The sequence below is a fragment of the Cinclus cinclus genome, chromosome 1, assembly GCF_963662255.1.
Source record: "Cinclus cinclus chromosome 1, bCinCin1.1, whole genome shotgun sequence".
Taxonomy (NCBI): Eukaryota; Metazoa; Chordata; class Aves; order Passeriformes; family Cinclidae; genus Cinclus; species Cinclus cinclus.
This window is the reverse complement of record NC_085046.1, coordinates 19,685,575-19,705,418: the sequence shown is the minus strand read 5'-3', so window position 1 is coordinate 19,705,418 and position 19,844 is coordinate 19,685,575. Positions and strand designations below refer to the sequence as shown.

At 37.6% G+C, this 19,844-nt stretch overlaps 2 protein-coding genes across 2 annotated transcripts in view; both read left to right on the top strand.

The window, feature by feature from the left end:
• The window catches only part of LOC134052847 (macrophage mannose receptor 1-like), a 32,679-nt gene extending 32,279 nt beyond the window's left edge, over nucleotides 1-400 (top strand). The window contains exon 30 of the mRNA XM_062507551.1: nucleotides 201-400. Within this exon, the coding sequence (XP_062363535.1) occupies nucleotides 201-367 (167 nt within the window). The 3' untranslated portion in view covers nucleotides 368-400. The remainder of the gene's footprint in view (nucleotides 1-200) is intronic.
• A 2,933-nt stretch (nucleotides 401-3,333) lies between these two features.
• LOC134052854 (macrophage mannose receptor 1-like) overlaps nucleotides 3,334-19,844 on the top strand; it is a 32,053-nt gene continuing 15,542 nt past the window's right edge. Inside the window, exons 1-14 of the mRNA XM_062507563.1 lie at nucleotides 3,334-3,394; nucleotides 4,611-4,784; nucleotides 5,950-6,111; nucleotides 7,024-7,137; nucleotides 8,220-8,366; nucleotides 9,567-9,749; nucleotides 10,332-10,486; nucleotides 11,632-11,745; nucleotides 12,613-12,728; nucleotides 13,611-13,759; nucleotides 14,489-14,688; nucleotides 15,982-16,109; nucleotides 17,389-17,476; nucleotides 17,969-18,113. Of these exons, the coding sequence (XP_062363547.1) occupies nucleotides 3,334-3,394; nucleotides 4,611-4,784; nucleotides 5,950-6,111; nucleotides 7,024-7,137; nucleotides 8,220-8,366; nucleotides 9,567-9,749; nucleotides 10,332-10,486; nucleotides 11,632-11,745; nucleotides 12,613-12,728; nucleotides 13,611-13,759; nucleotides 14,489-14,688; nucleotides 15,982-16,109; nucleotides 17,389-17,476; nucleotides 17,969-18,113 (1,936 nt within the window). The remainder of the gene's footprint in view (nucleotides 3,395-4,610; nucleotides 4,785-5,949; nucleotides 6,112-7,023; nucleotides 7,138-8,219; nucleotides 8,367-9,566; nucleotides 9,750-10,331; nucleotides 10,487-11,631; nucleotides 11,746-12,612; nucleotides 12,729-13,610; nucleotides 13,760-14,488; nucleotides 14,689-15,981; nucleotides 16,110-17,388; nucleotides 17,477-17,968; nucleotides 18,114-19,844) is intronic.

The window sequence follows — 19,844 nt, the reverse complement described above, 5'->3', positions numbered from 1 at the left end:
CACTGTACATCACTGTACTCCAGATCCACTAAAACCATATTAGCTTTAGGAATAGAGACCTGACTACTGATTAGCAGCAGTTCAGGGCTCAGATTTACAGCCCTCAAGTTGCCCCAGAAGAGGGCATCTCTTTCATGCTTACCATGATTTATGTGGAAATAAATACTATGTTGTCTCACAGTTATATGGATTCATTTCAGGCAAGGAAAAGAATGAAGAGACTCGTCCACCTGTTCATGTCTCCCTTTGGCCACTCATTTTCTTGGCTGTTTTAACTGTTTTTGGAGCTGGCATGGCAACCTATTTCTACAAAAGAAAAAGACAAAACCAGCTCTCAACAGATTCTGGCAATGAAACACTATTTTAATTATGTATTGGTGACTGAAGAATTGGTGACAATGGGTCCTGTAGCTTGTTTCTTGCAGCAGCAAGTTACTCTCTGAAATTAAAGGATGTGTCTGTTAAAAATCTCTGTGAGAGCTAACGCAATATTAAATCACTTTCCTCTTTTTGCACTAGCTGATTTTTTTATCATGCATATTTTACAAAATCAGAATTAGAGCTTGATGTTGTAATGGTCAAGATGTTCTCAAGTGCCCTAGCAAGAATGGTCATGCAAAAAAACTTGTCAAAACCAAATGCATGTACTGAAAAAGGACTATGACAGTCAACTGGTAAGAATGAATGTCCAACAAAGTGTGAATGCCATTTAGAACTGCATTGCTGTGACATTGTGGACACTAAAAAAATCTTAAAAATTAGAACATAACTCATTTGCAAACTTGAACTCATTTAATGCCACAAACTTCACTGCATCAGACCAGTACTGTTACTGTTCTTTGTGGCTAAATCTTGCTGCACTTACAAAACTGCTTCATATTCTATTCTCAGAAACCTTTGGGATAGAAAACCTTGTCATGTTCATTTTCTGCTATGGAAAACAGTTCATGTCAGTAAAGAATATTAAGACCAGGTATAACTTGTAATCATTATTCAGTTCAATAATGTGATTTGTAACTGTATTATGTTTACTTACATGAATTAAAATATTCTTACACTGACATTCTTGCTTATTTTTGCTAATGCTTTGAAGTTTTCTATTAGTATAATTGTCAGCTTCAGCATTCCCTATGAATCAAGTGAGCGGAAAGGGGAAGGGAGGTGCTCCTGTCAGCACAATAACTCTTTTGTCAGTGACAAGGAGAGCTTTTCTCCTCACCACTTTGAATTCAGCTTGAATAAGTACCAACTTCACATTTTTAAATGCAAGAAAAAGGAACTGAAAACTAAGCAATGCAGCAGATGGTTCTGTACTGGAAATCTGCAAGAGTGTAAATTTTGGATGTCAGAAAAACAGTAGAAAGCAATAGAAGATAGCTTTTAAGTTGTAATACAATGAAGAAACTAAACACTTTATGAGAAAGATAGCCCCAGGAAGCTGCCTGCCTTCCCAGGCTGCACAGAGTCTGTTGAGCAAATTGGAAATTGGAGAAAGAAAAAAAAAGAAGGAAAGGAAAAAAGAAAAAAAAACAAAAAAACAACTACTGAAGTTGCTTTCCTTTCCTGAACTCCAGTTTTCTTGGTGTAAATACAAGCAAGAGTGTAGGGCACTGCTGAGAACAGGTTATTGCACAGTGTTATGCAGCACACGGGATACTGACCCCAAAATGTTTGCAACTGACATGAAGCTGGTTGGTCATGTCAATGGGGAGCTCTGAAGTACTCAATTCCTCTTTTAGCCTCCCCCAGTGTCTGCATTAATCTTTCCCCACCACTGTAGCCCTGGACAAATCCTCACAAGCATCCATTTACACAGAGGGAGAAGAAAGCCCAGTTTGCACTAGATCCAGGCTGGCACTTAGTGAGGCAAATGAAGGAACTGGGCAGGAATTGTGTCCTCCAGGTATTTTCCCTCGGGATTTCCTTTGTCAGAGCAATTTCATTTTGTTATTTTGGATGTATCTGAAATACGGTTTCACTTGGGAAACTCAGCTTCTATTTGTGCCCCACCACACTGGTGCCTGTGGCACCATTCAGTTCTGTGACTTAGAGCTACTCTTGCAAGCCTTGCTCATGCTAAGCCCTCCCTTAATGTGACTTGCAAATAAAATAGTTATTCAACAATTCATTCAATTCCTAATTTTGCTGCAATACACACTCTTTTTTTTTCAGAAAATGTTTTTCTCTCTTACTATTTTCTACAGCCAAGTCAACAAGTTTGTCTGGTTCTTGCAATAATTTTCCCCAACACTTTTTTTAAAAATAAAAGCAATCATAGTTGCTCCTCCTATGACATCTACTGTTCAGCTTCCATATACATCTCACTACCAGCCATTTCACTTCTTGATTTTGTCAATTTTGTTATCACAACTTCTTTTAATTTCACTCATGTAAATAAACAGAAGGAATAGCAGGACTTGTGAACATTGCAGTAGGGCTTTGCAGCATATTTGTACAAAATCTGCCATGCCAATACAAGTTTTCAGATGAGCACTTTGCTCACAGGTTAAAAGGAGCTTTTACAAATTAGTTTGGCTTTGGCCTGAAACAGCCTCATTAGGAATTTGTCAGATAGATAAACACAGCATTTTACTTGGTAAAGTATTAAAGTATTCCAGGCAAGAGTTTCCTTTCTGTTACAGGGAAGCTTACCACTAGACAACAGTGTTGAACATCTTCAATTTTTTTCACGTCTTTGACAAGTAATTATGAACAGCCCAGCCCCAAACTGGGATCAGATAAACCAGTATAATGATGCTAAATTTTCCTCAAAGTAAGCAAGAACTCATAATGCACCAAAACCTGCAGTTTCTGTAAAGTTTGCTCACTTTCTTCTACATATATAGTGCTGTGATATTATTGCAATGTATTGAATCACTGGGATTTTGTCTCTGTTTGTTTCTGAGATGCAAGGGTTAAAACTGAGGTTTCAGTTTCAAGGGTTTCAATAGATATTTCACTGCAGGTTTCTTGTCCCCAGTTCTAAAGTTGCTTTTCCAGGTCTGTCTTGTGTAGCACCCCAACAACTAACCTGTATTAATATTAGCAATGTCACAGAAGATGACAAATCTTCTGCCTCTAGTTACAAGGATGGAGACTTTAGTTTAGGAAGGGACTTGCTCTTCAAAGGGAGCAGTGTTTACAGTGTGCACTCCAGTTATTTCAAAATATCATGTGACAAGACATTTCCTTATTTAGAGTACAGAGCTTTGTCCATCAACCCGTTGACACAGAGAAGGACCCATTACTATCTACAGACAGAAGGACTTTTATACATTGCCAATCTTCTAATCCAACTTCTGGTAGAAGAATGAGAAGCAAGTTACATTTGCAATGAGTATGTCCAGGTTTCTAGTTTTCCTTTCCCTTGTGCAATGCTCACTGCAGTCGTCAGGTAAGTTTCCAGTTAGTCTTGTATTAAACTAGATATGAAAATGCTTTACCTTGGGCAGCTTTACAGTTTTAATGCACAGATTGATTATTTTGTATGTTTTATCAGATTTGATACATGATCTAAAGAGTATGTTAGGTACCCTGGCAGTTCTTGATTCACAGAATAAAATGGGGGGGTGCCTGTAGGGTTGATGGAAAAATTGAGGTAATAAAGGAAAGATCTTTAAACCGGAATTTCTTTCAGTGGAAATATTAAATCAAATGGCATCGTGTGGGAGGGAAATGAAAGATGAGGGATCATGGACCTCTTTCCATTTACCTTCCTCATCACACCCGTGGTGCAGTGGTCAGTTGAGGATTTACATATTTACATATTTACATGATAACTGAGCGAGTTTCTGCTCCATGGCATGAGGTATAAGAAGAAAGAACTGGCTCCTCCCCTCCAGCCTCACCAAATTAGAACAGTTCTACTCTGAAGATGTTTATTAGTCATTTGGAATAGCTGTAGAGAGAAAATTAAAAAGTAATGTGTGGAGAACTGAGTGGAGGAATGAGCTTGCATGAGTGTGAGACAGAGCCTGTATAAAAAATTTTACAATAAAATAACATTCCCATTATACTGTAATAATTTAAAAATATGAAGCATTGTTAGCCTTAAAGAATCTGAGTTCAGGATGAATCTGCAAGACTTCTCCAAGTGGAGAAATGTGCAATCGAAACCTAAATTTTTCACTGTGTAAATATGTTCATGACAATCTGGTCTGTATTTTCTCTGGTCAGTCACCCTCTTTCTTTCAACAGTTAAGGAATAGATGGGGTAAAAGAGTGGTTATGGACAGAGTAATCAAGCAAATAAAGCGAACACTGAGCTGTGCAGAAAACAAAAATGCAATGGACTCACTGTTTTAGTTTGCAGTTTTCCTCTCTTCAGGAACCACAATGCATCATCCACTTTTCATCACAGAATTTTACCTGCCTACAGTGTGTATATGTATCAAATTCTAACTACAATATTTAAACTTCACATTTTACTAAAAAAAATTGTTTAAAACCAGTAGCAACACTGGGGAGGAAATTATAATAAAAATAAATTTTAAAAGATTGTATAACTTCTCAATTTAGATAGATAAATATGTAATAGCTCCATTAGTAGAAAGCTAGATGTATGACTTTATTATTATTTTCATGTCCTCTTAACACTTTTTTCCCTGTAGTTACTTTTACATTACAAGGAAATGCCAATGGACAGCCTTGTGTATTTCCTTTCAAATACAAAGACAAGCAGTACAATGAGTGCACAGATGCTGGCAGGTCAGATGGGCTGCTCTGGTGTGCAACAACTTCAGATTTTGATGCTGATAAACTGTATGGATTTTGCCCACTCATAAGTAAGTCTAGCATTTTATTTATCAATTTGTCATGAAATGTTTTTGAGCAAGCCATGTCTCAAGCAGACAGGTTTTTTATGAGCTACCAGCTGTACACCTGCCTGCCTGATCTTGTTAGAGTAGCCCAAATAAAATCTCCTGACTGGACACTGGTAGAGCTCTCTCTGTAGAGAATGGAGAGCAAGAGGTGCCACCAAAGAGTCACTCAGCCCAGAAAGGTTCTGACTCAAATACTGGAGGTGGCTGTTTCTCTTTGTGAACCAGATGGGTGAAGAGACTCTTTTATGGGACTTAAGCGCATGGCATGAACAGCGTTAATTTAGACATCTACCATATTATTTAGACATTCATCTTCCTTTCAAAAAATTGCTATTTCTTTTCATTCCTCAGGCATTCCCCATAGGTCAATTCTCACTTAAATGGCTATTTTCTAATTTTTCCCCCTTTAATTTTTTTTACCTTGTTCTAGTTTGCTATTGCCACCCTACACAAAAATGCTGCTGTGAGAATTATCCTCCTCTCCCATCTTTGTTCTGTCTTCTGCACTGAACTTCTGTTTGGATCTTTCCAGGTCAGAACACAAACGTTGGTCACACCAATGCTCTTCCCAATAACAGCAGTTTCACCAGGTTTAGTGAATTGTTCTGCAAAGACAGCGGCTGAACTGTAAATTGGTGCTACACAGATATCTTTTATTGTTTCTCAAGCTTGTTTGACAAAGGCAACATTCTGTCATTTTTGGGAAAATTGCTTCTCTTCATGGTGAGCTAAGAGGGAGTTCCTATCCATCAGTCATGGAGAGCCTCCAGGGTCAAAGTTCACCTACACACTTGATGTTTTCCTCTAACTTCACTCCAATGTCTCCTATACTTCAATCAATAAATATATCTGGTGTGCCTAGAACTGCATTTGCAGTATGAGAAAATTCAAAAGCAAATACTTGGAAACAATTCAGTCCTTTCTAAAAATATAGAAATTTAAGATAGTATTTTTAATTTTTACAAAGTATTATTTTTTTCCCAGTTTGGTGCCTAGATGTATTTCATTATTTATTTTCTGATGCATAGTGTGCGTCTTTAATAATTTTGCATTATTACACAATTTATTTTCTTTTAGTTGGTATATGTGAGTCCACTAGAACAGTGCTCTATGTCACTTCTTCCAGAGAACACGGAAAGATTTTGGACAGAAGATGTTTCAACTGGCATTCAATATCAGATAAACTCAGAATCAGCTCTAACATGGCACCAAGCAAGGAAAAGCTGTCAGCAGCAAAATGCAGAACTACTAAGCATTACAGAGACTCAGGAGCAAGCATATATAGGAGGTAAAAGGACAGAGAACAAGACCCTAAAATATGCTGTGATGAATTTGGCTGCCTTGTTGTCTGTCTCAGTGAAGAAACAGGGCAGAGTGTCAGGGGTGATTCAGCAGCCACCTAAAAGGGGATGGTCTGAACTGCCCTTCCACTGCCTGGGGGCTTTTTATGAAACATTGTTCACAAACCTTTTTGGGAGTGAAATGTCCCCATGCCATCACTGTGCTCCACATGGGAGATCCTGCAGCTCCTGCAGTCTGTCCCAGGGGAAAGGTTTCCTCCACCCACATTTGTGCAAGGGCACCCATTCCTGAGCAGGGATATAGGCTGGCCCTCTAATTTGCCTTTTTCCACTGTGTTTCAAGGATTATTAATATTTTCAGGAAAACGTATGATGATGGTTGGATTGGTCCTAATATGGGTGATTTGCATACATATAATCAAAATAACTCCAGTGGATTTCAGTTGCAGGTATCACAGCATCTGTTTGGCTATAAATAGTGTAAAGGAGAATTCCCATTGAAAAAAAAGCTGGAAAAAAAATTTTGACACATTGAATTTTTCTTTTGCTTCATGAAGTCTGTTACAGAAGACTTCTAGCAAAATTCCCTTATGAAACTCAGGGCTATGTTACATATTTTATGTTCTAATGAAAGCAAGTGAGAAAAATAAAGTCTTATTTAAATAGTGAAATAAGATGTTAATTTGCCCTTCTAAGATCTCTGGCAAATCAATATAGATTCATTTGCAAATTTTACTTTCTTGCAATCAGTACATCTCAGTAATGCAGAAAGTACTGGCTTGGGGCTGGTTTAAAATAAGAAGTATTAATTTCTTACTTTACACTTAATTTTTTTTAGATGATCTTACTACAAATAAGAATAAAGAGATACAATTGAGGAATTTTTTTTTCTAATTTAGAGCTAACTAAAGAATTTCGTTTTGCCTTATGGATTGGATTGAATGCTTTGGATTTCAGCAGTGGATGGAAATGGGCTGGGGGCAGCCCTTTCAGATATTTAAACTGGGCTCCAGGTAAGAGATGTACCTATTTTGTAATCTTTGAATTAATTGTGATATAACACCAACTAATAAAATCTGAACTAGCTACAATTATTTCAGGAAAGTCCATTTTGGTTTACAATAGCTCAAGATTTGGATCCTCGTTTTAAGACTAAGAATTTCAAATTACAAAGTTCACAGTGGATATCAGTTACAGCATAGTATTTCATTCTCTTATCTGAGCAGAGAGCTTGTTTATGAAAGCAGAGTGTCATTTGCAGTAATAAATAATCCTGCACAATAAAGATCAGAATTTTCTATAACATGTTGTCCACAAGTGTGAATATAAGTAAAATGTTCCAAAGGTAGCAAAATATTTAGCAAACAATGCCACTATGCTGTTTGGAGAAATTCTAAACACTATTGTGAATCATAGGGAGCCATGGGGTGGGTTTGTGGAGTTCCTCATGCAGGGTGAGTTTTTCTCCCAACTTCTTGGGATTTTTTTGTTCTGTGTTTGCTTTATGCCATGATTATTCCAAGCTGTCTCCTGATTAGGAAAAGTTACATGGTGTCAAAGGAAAAATTAAACTCTCTTCTAAGTTTTCAAAAGCCGTATCAGGAAATTTCCTTTGCTGCCTGCAGAGGTTTGTACACACTGCAACAGAAAACAAAAAAGCTATTCCATAGGAAAAGAGAAAACAAAAAAACTATTCCATAGGAAAGCAGAACTGTGAATCTCTTGAAATATACTGGAAGCATAATAAAACTTAATATTCTGAAGTTTGGAAGTTTTTCTCACAAGATAAAGGTCTAGTTTCAGTAGTTCTTCTTGTAAGAACTAGAGTGTCAGGAAAAGAATTAGATATTTTCCAATACTATCCTAATAATAAAAACAGTGGAAGGTCATTATTTCATTCTCATTATTTCACTTAGTGTATCAACTAAAGATAGCATCCTATAAACTTCAAGGCAGATATCCTGTAGGGAAGGGCTTCATCCTATTAGTGATTCAAGGAATCATAAAAAGCAGAAGTTTCCACTGGTAATATGATGATTCTATTAATAGTTTTATTCATTTATTGCTGAGATTCTTTTTTCTCTCTTACTTAAAGGAAGTCCTTTCTTGCTCCCTGGGAAAATATGTGGAGTGTTGAATCCCACAAAGAATGCTAAATGGGAAAACCAAGCATGCAACCAGAGACTGGGCTACATTTGTAAAAAGGGATCCTTCAGTTCAAAGCCTGACATTATGCCCAAAGGTAAGTTAGTCAAATAAAAATAAAGATTTTTATGACTTCTAGAAAGAGGAACTTGAATGTAACATTATTTTTCAATGAAGATGTTAGAAACCTTCGAAAAATGCAGCTAGACACGACACACAGACTTTTATATTCTTTCTTTTCCCTTTGTGTATTAAACATTCATAGGAGAATATTATTATTTTTTTTCCATCACTCTATCATTTTTTTCACAAGACAGACTGTAGATGTTCCATCATGGTAACCAGTGCCAAAAGGCAGATTTGCATAAATGTGGTAGAAATCTCTCTCATATATATATATATATATATATATATATATGTATATATAAAATTTGCTCCAAATGAATAACTGCAGTTATTCATATATTCATTAAAAACTCCTCTGTCTGATGTCTGCAATTTGCAATGCTTTGATTTCTTATGAGCACAGCAGGAGCAGCAACAGCACTGACACTGATCTTGTTGCATCCGTGGGCCACCCCAATGCACCAGCATGGCTGGGAACATGCCCCATGCAAGAGGAGTCCACTGGAGACTGTCACCTGGGAATGTTGCAAAATCTACTTTTAAAGAAAAAGTTATACTAAAGAAAGTAGAGAAATAATTTCAAAGAATCTTTATTCCAGTATTAACCTTAAAATGAAATGTGGGATTCAATTTTTAAAGCAAGACTGAGGAACATTTTTAAGAATTTAAGTTATGAAAAGCCACTTAGAGGATACACAAAGTGTCCACCAATTTACAAGGTTTACTGACCTGCAGTTATCGAGGAACTGCTTCATGCTTTTCCATACTTGAAAAACATGTTTGTTTGTGAAAAGCCATAGACCAGCAGGCAGAACCCAATATGTATCACCACGGGCAGCATGAGACTGAGTGGCTCTAGGGGACAAAGAGAGGACAAAGCTGATATCTGCTTTGGTCTCTCTTTCCTGACTGATCATTGTTTCAAGTTGCATTTCTGACAAAACGCGGCCATTTTTTAGTGGTTCCCTGTTTAAGGAGACTTCATTCTGTTTACATATATAGCGTGCTGTGCCTTAATGATATTTGCTTTTAATTTGAATGTATTTTGCATTGCCACCTACAACTTTATTTTTATTCATATAGTCCCATTTTTGTAAAGAGTACCCAAGAGACGTCATTCTAGTGTCCTTTATTTTCCAGTTGTTCTGAAAAAGTTGTGTTTTGATTTTAGGGGAATTGAGGCCTGTTCAGTGCACAGATGGCTGGTGGCCATATGCAGGTCACTGCTACAACATTCACCGGGATCCCAAATCATGGGAAGATGCTCTGTCTTCATGTAAAAAGCAAGATGGAGATTTGGCAAGCATCCACAACATTGCTGAATACAGCTTTCTAGTGTCACAGCTTGGTTACAGTGAGTATATATGTAGGCCTGTATTGCATTTGCTCCATCTGTGACAAAAAAGCTGAACTTCATATTAAATATTAATACTTTCTCTGACATACCACAAATGAAACTCTGAATCTAACTTACCATGCTCTTTTATGTTGCTGCTGTTGCATAAATACAGAACTATATCTATGTTTAACAAGAAATAATCCACATTCTAAAGCATTATAAAGGAGGAGAAGAAAACAAACAAAAAAGCATTCTGGCAGGTGTCTTCATGACTTGGACTCAGTATGATTTCCTGAGAGGGGGGACACCCACAGCCATTCAACTCTTCATGCTCAGAACCATTCTGTTGTTCTGAATCACAGAAAGTTTGCAAAAATCTTCTGCCAGCTGTAAAGAGCCTTATGTTCATTAAAATCAGCTTTTCTGAATCGAATCTGATGTTTTTTTCACAATGCATCTCTTTTAGAGATCTGAGACGAAGCAGCAATATTATAAAAGCACGAAGACCACCTCTTGTGTGCCACATGCCAAACGTATCAGTCCCTGCTGGTTCTGTGCAGTGGACAGTAACCAAACCTCTTTCTTGTCGTGCTCCAGAACCAACAGAAGAGCTGTGGCTGGGTCTGAACGACCTGAAGGCTCACTTCTACTTCGAGTGGAGTGATGGGACTCCTGTGACGTTCACCGCATGGCAGCGCAGACATCCCACCTACACAAATGGTCTGGAGGACTGCGTCGCTATGAAGGGACAGGTACAACATGCACTCCTTTTACAGCAATGCAAATTAACAGCTGCATCGACCCAAAAGCACTCACTTAACTGCTTCTTCAGGCACCATTCGTTATATTATCTTGAAATAGTTTTTCTCGAAAATTTGGTGTCGACCAGAAGGCAATTCAGAAGTCAGGAGGCATCAGAAGGAGAAGAAGCATTTTCCTAGTACCCCCTTGTGAAATTCCTTGTCTGGTGAAAATTTTGATCCAGAAATTTTACATTAAATTCTTTCCCTTGGTTTCAGCAAAGAAAAAGTTTAAGCTCTGGGAGAGGAATAAGGATGAACTAGTTAATACCCTATGAGGGTACCATAGGTGCTATTTACATACCTCATATTCCAATCAAATAGACAGTTTTGTCCCTCAGTGTCATGTCATCAAGACATAGCTTTGAGGCATAGAGACCTGGCACTAGGACATATTTCTTAGCTGTCATCTACCCGACAAGAAACTAATGAAAAATTCTATAGTATTTCTGACTGTTTGACTCACAAACTTTATTTTCTTGCAAGATGTGATTGTTTGATACATTTACGTGCATGTGTATGCAGAGGTATGCGCACAAAAAAAGTATCATGAAATTTGAAATGCATGCTGTTATTGAGAGAACTTTTATGTCATAGAATAACCCTACTCTTTGCCAGCATTAGGCACCAAAAGAATTGATCCTAAACCAGATTTTATGTGAGGGATGAGGGGAAAACTCTTCTTAAATAGGCTGTTATTTTTTAAAGTAGTCAGTCACATTCAGATTCTTTGATGGATAAAATAGATTTACTGCAACCCTATCAGATGTGCATTAGGTCAGTTTAATTAATCTTTTCTCTAGCAGTGTAGGGAAATAATCCTGCTCCAAAAGCAGATCCCATCAGCCCCAGATGAGACGGACCTTTACAAAGCCTTTCATTTTAAAGTTATGATAGAAAGAAATTTTGAGACTTAAAAATGTTAATTTCCTTCTTTTACCTCAAAACAATATTAAATGGATCTTAAATAAGTGCTTACAGATATGTCTAATCTGCTAATAAATCTCCAGTTGGCCTTGTGAAAAAAAGAATAAAAACACTAGTTGTGCCTATGGGTGCCCTTTCTTGACTTTTGTTCCTTCTCCCTGCTATTCTAGGATGGATACTGGGCAACTGATGTTTGTAATAAGCAACTTGGTTATATCTGTAAAAAGAAGCCTTCATCACAGTCCTCTGACAAAGAGACAATCAAGGACCCAGGCTGCCAGAAAGTAAATGCTCTCTCATAAAAAATAATCTTTGAAGAAATGTACAGGAATTAATTTACTAGTTTTTGGTTTTTTTGGATGCTGTCTTTGTATATCATAGAAAATCTACGGGTGCAACCTGGTCTCTTCCTGCCAGCAATTTACTAATATTTTCCATTTTTATCTGAAAGTTTTTAAGTAAGTTGAGGTTCATTTGCATGCATGTGAATACTGCCTTGCCCTCCACCCCCAGATGAGCCCCGCTTTGGTCAGAAAATCACTGTATCAGTTAGCAGAGATCTCTGCAAAAGCAGGAAGAAGCAGGGGTTTTTAATTGATACTCTTCCTTTCCATTCTCTCTGAAAACAGGCACTGTCTGGATTCCTCTAGGTCCAGAAAATCTCCTTACTCTTTGTACTTGGGAGTGTCAACTTTGGGTGGCTGTGCTTGTATGTGAATTCATTTCTATATTGCAATATTTTGGTATTTCATTATGTCTCATTGGGCAGCTCTGGAAAGCTGGAGCTGCAGGTCCCCCTGAATGAATCACAGGCTCCTTATAGCCTCAGTTTGCATACTCTCAACCATACTGAGCACTGGAAAGCCACAGAAAATAGCACAGTCACAATTTTCTTTGAAATGTCATGTATGCATAAAAGAGATGAAAACTAAGATGTTAATGTCATCCCTTAAGCAAAAAGGCCTCCTGTAGAAGTGTACAGAATAAAAAAAAAATAGATTTCATTGATTAACAGATCAGCCCAGTCTCATCTTAGTTTTAAACTCAGCTGCAACAAATTGAGCATTGAATATTTATACACACAAGAGCAGAGAAATTTCTACATTGAAGTCTCTTTCCATTGCATGTTAAAAAATTTATGTTTGTTACAGTGTTGGAAAAGATATGGTTTTCACTGTTACTTCGTGGGTTCTGCACTTTTGACATTCTCAGAAGCAAATAAGACATGTGAACACAACAAATCTTATCTAGCTACAGTGGAAAGCAGGTGGGAAAATAACTTTTTCAAAAATCAATGTTCTTATTGGAGAAACTTGTGAAACTTTTCCATTTTTTGAACATATCAAAGTGTTTTATCAGCACTTTTCAAAAAAATTTATTGCTGCAAGGCTTGCAAAGATTATCCATGCAGGAAAAATGAACCCAAAACAAACACCTCAGTGTTGTAGGGCTATCTACTTTATAGCATTATAGCAATTTTCAGATCTGGGGGTTTCTTGAGTTAAACACTTTCCTCTTATCTTTCAATTCATAATTAAAGGAGCTGCTGGGTTTGGTGGGGTATTAGTTTTTCTTTTTGGTGGTTTGGTTTGCTGGGATTTTTTTTGTGTTGGAAAATAGGTACTACAGTACTCATGTACTTTTTGATAGGTGGTCTCTCATGATAGGAAAGCTATAATCAAAATATTTTCCTAAACTACCTTCTAAACCAAATTCTGTACAAATGTAGGAAATCTTCCCCAGAACCTGCAGAATCTTTAATCTACCTATATCCCTGTCAGGCTTCAGAGGCTCCATGGCCCTTGAGAAGCATGACTGCCTTCAGAGATGGTACTGAGCAAAGCTGACAGCTTGGTCCTGTGTTTGTGGTCTGTTTGAGGCACCTCAAAGACTTGGAAAGAGTGAGAAGAGTAAAATAGAAATAGAGGCCCATGTGAGCAGCAATTTGGGATGTTTCAGATGACTTCAGCTGTAAGGAGAAAGTTGTCCCTCATGAAATTCTTTTGACTGCAGGGTAAAGGCTATCAGGGTTTTGTCTGAACTTCACTGAGGAGCTGTTTTGGGGTCCTGTTAACACTCCTCTCTTTGCATCACTTAGGCTAATACTGCACACTAACAGGCTGTGAATGAACACTGTTTCCCACTGCAGAAATGAGCAAACCTTCCTGATTAGTCTGACGGGGCTGAGGTCTGAAAAATATTTCTGGATTGGTCTCTCTGATACAGAAGAACGAGGGAGTTTCAAGTGGACCAAAGGAGAAACTCCTCATTTCACACACTGGAACACAGCAATGCCAGGTAAGCTCTGCATGGGCTCAACCAGCACTGTCACAGCTGAGCTGCAGGTGTTGGTGTAAGGGAGCGTCCTGCCAAGGTGTGCAGAGATAGATTTTGACGGGTTAGACTGAAGGCAATACTGTGCAGGACTTAACAAGGTCCACGGGTTTTTTTTTTAACCATTTTAAACACCAGTTAACAACTCATCAGCTTTAGAAAAGTTATTCTGGACAGTTTTTTGACTCACAGTGTGCATATGTGAGAAGTGAGCAGTGAACATGGAGCTGTTTGGCATTTCAGCAATACAGTTTAGCAGCTACCTGTGAGCTCTTACCTTCACACAGCTGGTTATGCCTTAAAACAAACCTGTTGTACTTGACATCACCCTTCTTGAAATTCAGTTACCAGGATACTGAGAACTCCAAAGTACTTGTCAGGTCATCTATTACCTATGCAAATATAATCAAGAGCCATTTTCCCTGTGATTTTGGTGGGGAGGCAAGATAAAGAAGATTTGTTTTCTGAAGCTGTAAATGTCTGGTTTTGGTAAAGCTGTATCTGTGGGACTCGTTGGCCCATATCTGGCCTCTGACAGGTGGTATTAAAAATAATTTTATATCCAGGACATTTTTTAATCTGCATAATCTGTATCTTTCTTTTCATAATTTTCAATGAATAAAAGCAAAGGTCTCATTCTTTAGACAGCAGTTAAGGCTTTGTTTTTATTCATTTCTTTTCCACATCTCAAAGGGAAAGAGCAAGGCTGTGTTGTCATGGGAACTGGAATTGCAGCTGGATTATGGGATGTTGTTAGCTGTGATAAGACATCAAATTACCTTTGCAAACAGCGGGCAGCAGGAGTGCCACCTCCTGCTCCTCCAGGACAGGTTCCTGTGGCCACGTGTGCCGAAGGCTGGGACGGAGCCTCGCGGGCAGACTCATGCATTAAAGTAAGTGTGTGCACCTTCTCTGGAGTCCCAGCACTGGGCAGGCCAGGGGACAGTGCCCTGGTCACCACGGAGCTGGAGCATTATTTGGGAATTATCTTCTCTTTAGTATTCAAGGCAAGGAAGCATGGGGGAAAAGTCCATCAAATATAACGAAAGTCAGCAATGTAAAATGATGAACACAGAGTGCTAAAAATATGCTTTCTTTTATCTAAATGCCAGATGAGAACTTCACCTAATTTATTTGTTTTTAGGAGTTTGGAACTTCAGAAAAAACATAGTATTACATCTCAAGAGCTGGCAGTGTCATTTGCACAAGACAATGTTTCTGAGAGAAAACCTGTCCCTCTGACAACCATTTCTCACACAGCATGTGATACTCATAGCAACACTTTTGGGTCTGGGTCTAGCTGGTGACTCTTCAGAAAGTAAAACTTTTGAGCATTCCCTTGATTTAGCTAAAAACGCCTTTAAAAGGTCTCCTTTTTGCAAAGAAAAAAAAAAAAAGAAAGAAAAGGCAATATAGATCAAGTAAATCAATCTGCAGCATTGTTCTTCCACGTCTTTATATAAGTCTGCTCTCACTTTCTTTCCTGAGACTGTCTGTCTGTTGGGAGACCAGAGCTGATTTTATTCCTGGATGCACAAGGGTCTGAGCTTCTGTGTCACATATTATTATCATTACATTGGTTCTGCCATTTACCAAATTGTTAATTATCATTTCCATAAGATGTCAAGCATTTAGTCCTGTTAAACATATCCTTAGTCCATGAACATATGCTCTTCATGGCAGAAAGTGTATTTTGTATTTGTATGTTCACACCTCAATACAAAAACCTCTTCCTCAGCTGGGGTCCACCCTTGGCCAAACAACTTTCTGCATTCATCCCACCTTTTCTAGTCCAACTCACTGACTTAGCCTTCCCCTTCCTTTTCTCAAAAATCTCCTGCTTTCCACTGTGAAACTCCATGGTTGTTTTCCATCTTTTTTTGGAACATTTCAGTGGAGAAAGTTCCACTTAAGTTACACATTAGTTCTTTCTCCTCTGTACATTCTGATACCTTTTGTTCTCCTCAGATGCCTCTCCTGCTTTTGCCTTATTTTAAAATAAATGATGCTAAGAAAAAAAAATATTTACTCTTCGCACTTTTAACGCTTAATATCAGAGGCTTGGACAGGTATCATGTTGTGTCACTCAAGAATAAAGGGATGTTAAAATGATGCTGATTCTAACTACACATATCTTATAAACTTTACAAATGTACTAATTTATTTCTACTTTTTGTTCTCAACAGTTTTTTGTGAGAGAAGGAAACCAAAAGAAGTCTTGGTTTGAAGCTGAAGAATTCTGTAGAGAAATAGGTGGAAATCTGGTCACAATCAATACAAAAGAAGATCAAATTTTATTATGGCAATTAGCTTCGTGAGTACTTGCATAAGAATTATTTTTCACGTTCCTTCTATGTTAAATAAAAATTACTTAAAACATATGTGGAGCTGAACAAACGAGTGAATAAAAACAACAAAATTTAAATTACATTGATACAAGATTTTCTTCCAGAAAAGCATCCTGTAACATTGCTTTAAAAAAAAGAAATCTTGATTGTTTCAGAGAAGCTTAATATTTTGGTAATTTTCATCACAGGTTTTAGCAAGTCTGTTTTCCAGATCTTATCAATTTCTTACATGTTAGTCCCTCTCCCTAAAGGAAGAAAATAAAATATTCATCTCTAACTGGCATTTTGTAACTGTCTGCAATTCTTTTTTCACCAACTCATTCAAAAAATCCCTTGAGTTATTGTGTTATGTAAACCAAAATTCAAGGACTTAATGTGACATTTTTCTGACTATAAACTGAAAAATCCTGAAATAAAAGAGTAATTAATTTTATTTAACCATTGGTAGCATTGTAAAAGATGCTATGTCTTGCTCATGATGTATAAACTGTGACATTATTTTGCCCTCAAATTAGATCAATATTCTGGTTGTATTCCATAATGTCAAGACCTGTCAATGACACATAAGATATAGCTCTTTAACCAAAACTGTTTCACATAGTGAAGAATAGAGGTTTACTTTCTGAAACAGATTTAAAACTTTCCTATTGAGAAGTTCTTGTGACCTCACCCTTCTTAATTTTAAATATATTTCAGTATTGTGATCACCTGAATGTGGTTTTATTTGTCTGTTAAGTCTCTTTGCTTTAGAGTATAACTATTTGTGGAAGGAAATCTTTGTCTTATGCAGTGACTGATATAGTAATTTTATCTGGTCCATAGGCACAACAAGATAGATAGCATTAAATATTAACTAAACTACTTAGGAAGTTCTAAGAAGCAAATGGAAAGAGCTGAAAATCAATTCTCACTATATTTATTAGTTAAATGAACATTTATTTATGCTTTACTTTTGCTAAAGCCTCTGTCTTTGAACTCATACTACAACCAAGAGCTGTGCTGCATCCACAGGGATAGGAGCCTGAGCTGGCTCTGGGCCACATCATTTTAACTGATTTTTAAATATGAGAAGTCTTGGCCCAACATAGAGCACTATCAACTCCCTGACAGAGTGCAGGGAGTGAGCTTGGCTTTGGGCCACAGCTCCCAACTCAGGTGTGACAGAAAGCAGGATATTTTTATGCTTTTCAGGATTTATATCTCTCTTTCTTTGCTTATATATCTATATTATATGAATTATTTCAGGGATAAAGGACTGAACACTCAGGCTTTCTGGATCGGTTTGTTTCTCTTAAATCCTGATGAAGGATTTGCCTGGATTGATGGCTCCCCTGTGAGTTTTTATTTGCTGGATAAAATTGACTTTCTGTCTTTTAGAAAATATATATTTTAGAATATATACTGAATAGCTGCAGTACACTGTCTTAACACAGCATTGCCTGTGTTTCATCCCTGGTACCATGTTATATCCCACCTTCATCAGTCTGTGCCCTTGACCTTCACAGCCTTCCAAAATGGGCACCATTGTACAGGGAAGCCCTGTTGACAGTTTTCACAAAACAAGTCTCTCTGCCCATCAGTTTTTCTTTCATCAAACACTTGGTTTTCTATACCATGTAGTCTCTGCACCTTCTTGAGGAAGTGGTGGGGAAAATAACCTGAACAGCATGACCTTCACAGCCCTCTTGGGTCTGTTTGAACTCCCATGGGTCCCATAAAAAAGGTACTTGAGATGATGAGAATCTGAAATTTTGTCATGATGAAAATCTCAATTGCTTCTATTCAGCTTGAATCACACAGTAATTGATATGTACTTCTAACACAGGTAATTTATGAGAACTGGGAGGAAAATGAACCCAACAACTATGAAGAACTTGAACATTGTGTTATGTTTAACAGATCACCCCAAATGCGCTGGAATGACTTGCGCTGTGAACATTTACTTAATTGGATTTGTGAAACAAAAAAAGGTATTATTACTTCCCCATTTAATTGGAGCAATAAACCCAAGCTTAAAAAGCAAACTGTATGGATTTAAACAAATTGAAATGAAGAAAGACACTGGGAATTGTTTATTTTAAAACTAGTTTCAATGAAGGCAGCACATAAAGTATGTGGAATGAATTGAAATGTTTCTCTTGTCCTTGAATGCTGGAAGTTAGACTGCTCCTATTACTTCATCTCTAGTTTTATCTCTTTCTGCCATGGGTTGAATAAATTTGTGAAGCAAATGTACTTATCCCCTCTCCTTTTATCTATTCCCTTTTTTTCTAATTGCCTTAGGCTTACCCAGGATAGCTGTAGATGCAAGATACTAGAGTTCTCTCTACAAAAAGTGGAAGAAGCTTTGCTTCCCACTGTGCAACAGCTAATGTGAACCAAGAGAGGGATCAGTTATTATAGGAACCAGCCACTCAGAAAACCCAATCTGATCAAAAGTGGAGGCTGGTGTAACCTTAATGGACTCCTGCATCCCACCAGCTTTGCCTGGAAAGACCCCAGTGCCAAAATTCCCACACCTGGTGTCAGGCTCACAAAATGGACCTGACGGATATTGGGGTGCCCACCAGCAGGGCATGGACCAGCAGCAGGTCTGCTTGGGCTGAAGAACTCAAGTGACAGCTGATAATGAAAGAACTTGTTTTGCTTACTCAGTCTTGCTTCTACATCCCTGCTTCCTGGTTGTAAACTGAGTATTTGTATGCATCTCCATGGAGAAGGAGATTTTTAAAACCTTCTTGAAATGAAGAGAAAGTTGGATGCGCACAGGGAGCTACTAGGAGGCACACTAGGAAGGGGAAGGGATAAGCAGTTATATAAAAACACTGACTACTCTGCCAACAAAACCCTTGAAGGGTGAATAAGGCACCATGGTAACATTGAAAAATTGCTTAACCAAAACGGAAGAATCACTGTTCCCCTTTGGTAAATTAGTCACACAAATGCACCATCCAAGCCCTGATTTCTGCATACCAGCTCAAAACTGCACATCCTGTGCAGCCCTTTCTGGCACACTGAGCATGCAGCTTTGTATGGATGTGTCTCTCTGCTCTTGGTGAGATTACTCAGGACAAGCTCAGAAACCTTGACACAAAGACTCTGATCAGTTTATCTTGATTCTGAATGGCCTTTCAAAAGCAAGAAAAAAATCAAGAAATTGACCTTGTAATTGTGAATCTAGATTATGTGACGATCAACATGAGAGAAGACGTGCTCAGATGTGAATTCTCTCATGTTCCCTTAAGGCACATATTTACAAAAGATATTCCAGCTTCCTGAAAACAATGAATGTTACAGTTATGTTAGGATTAAACAATAAATCAAAATGACCAGAAATATATAAATTAATAATGAAGACATTGAAATAATTTTAGTTCTATAGTTCACTAAAAATTTAAAAAGTGTTTAAATGATCCCAAAATAATTTTACTTGATTTTTCTTTTTTTTTTTTCCTAATTTCTTATCAAACTATTTCTGTCATTTCTTTAATACTGTATTTCACTCCATTGAACCACAGTGGCAATGGAGCAAACTAAGAGAATTAGTAGTATAAAATAACAGGCATTCATATGAAAGCAGAGCTTCCTTTGAGAGGCTATAGCTGGCTCTGGGAATAGCAACAGCTATTCCTCCTGGTTCAACCTGTGATCAGAAACTTGAGCTTGGTATCTATTGGCTTCCCAGGATTCATAAAAACAGA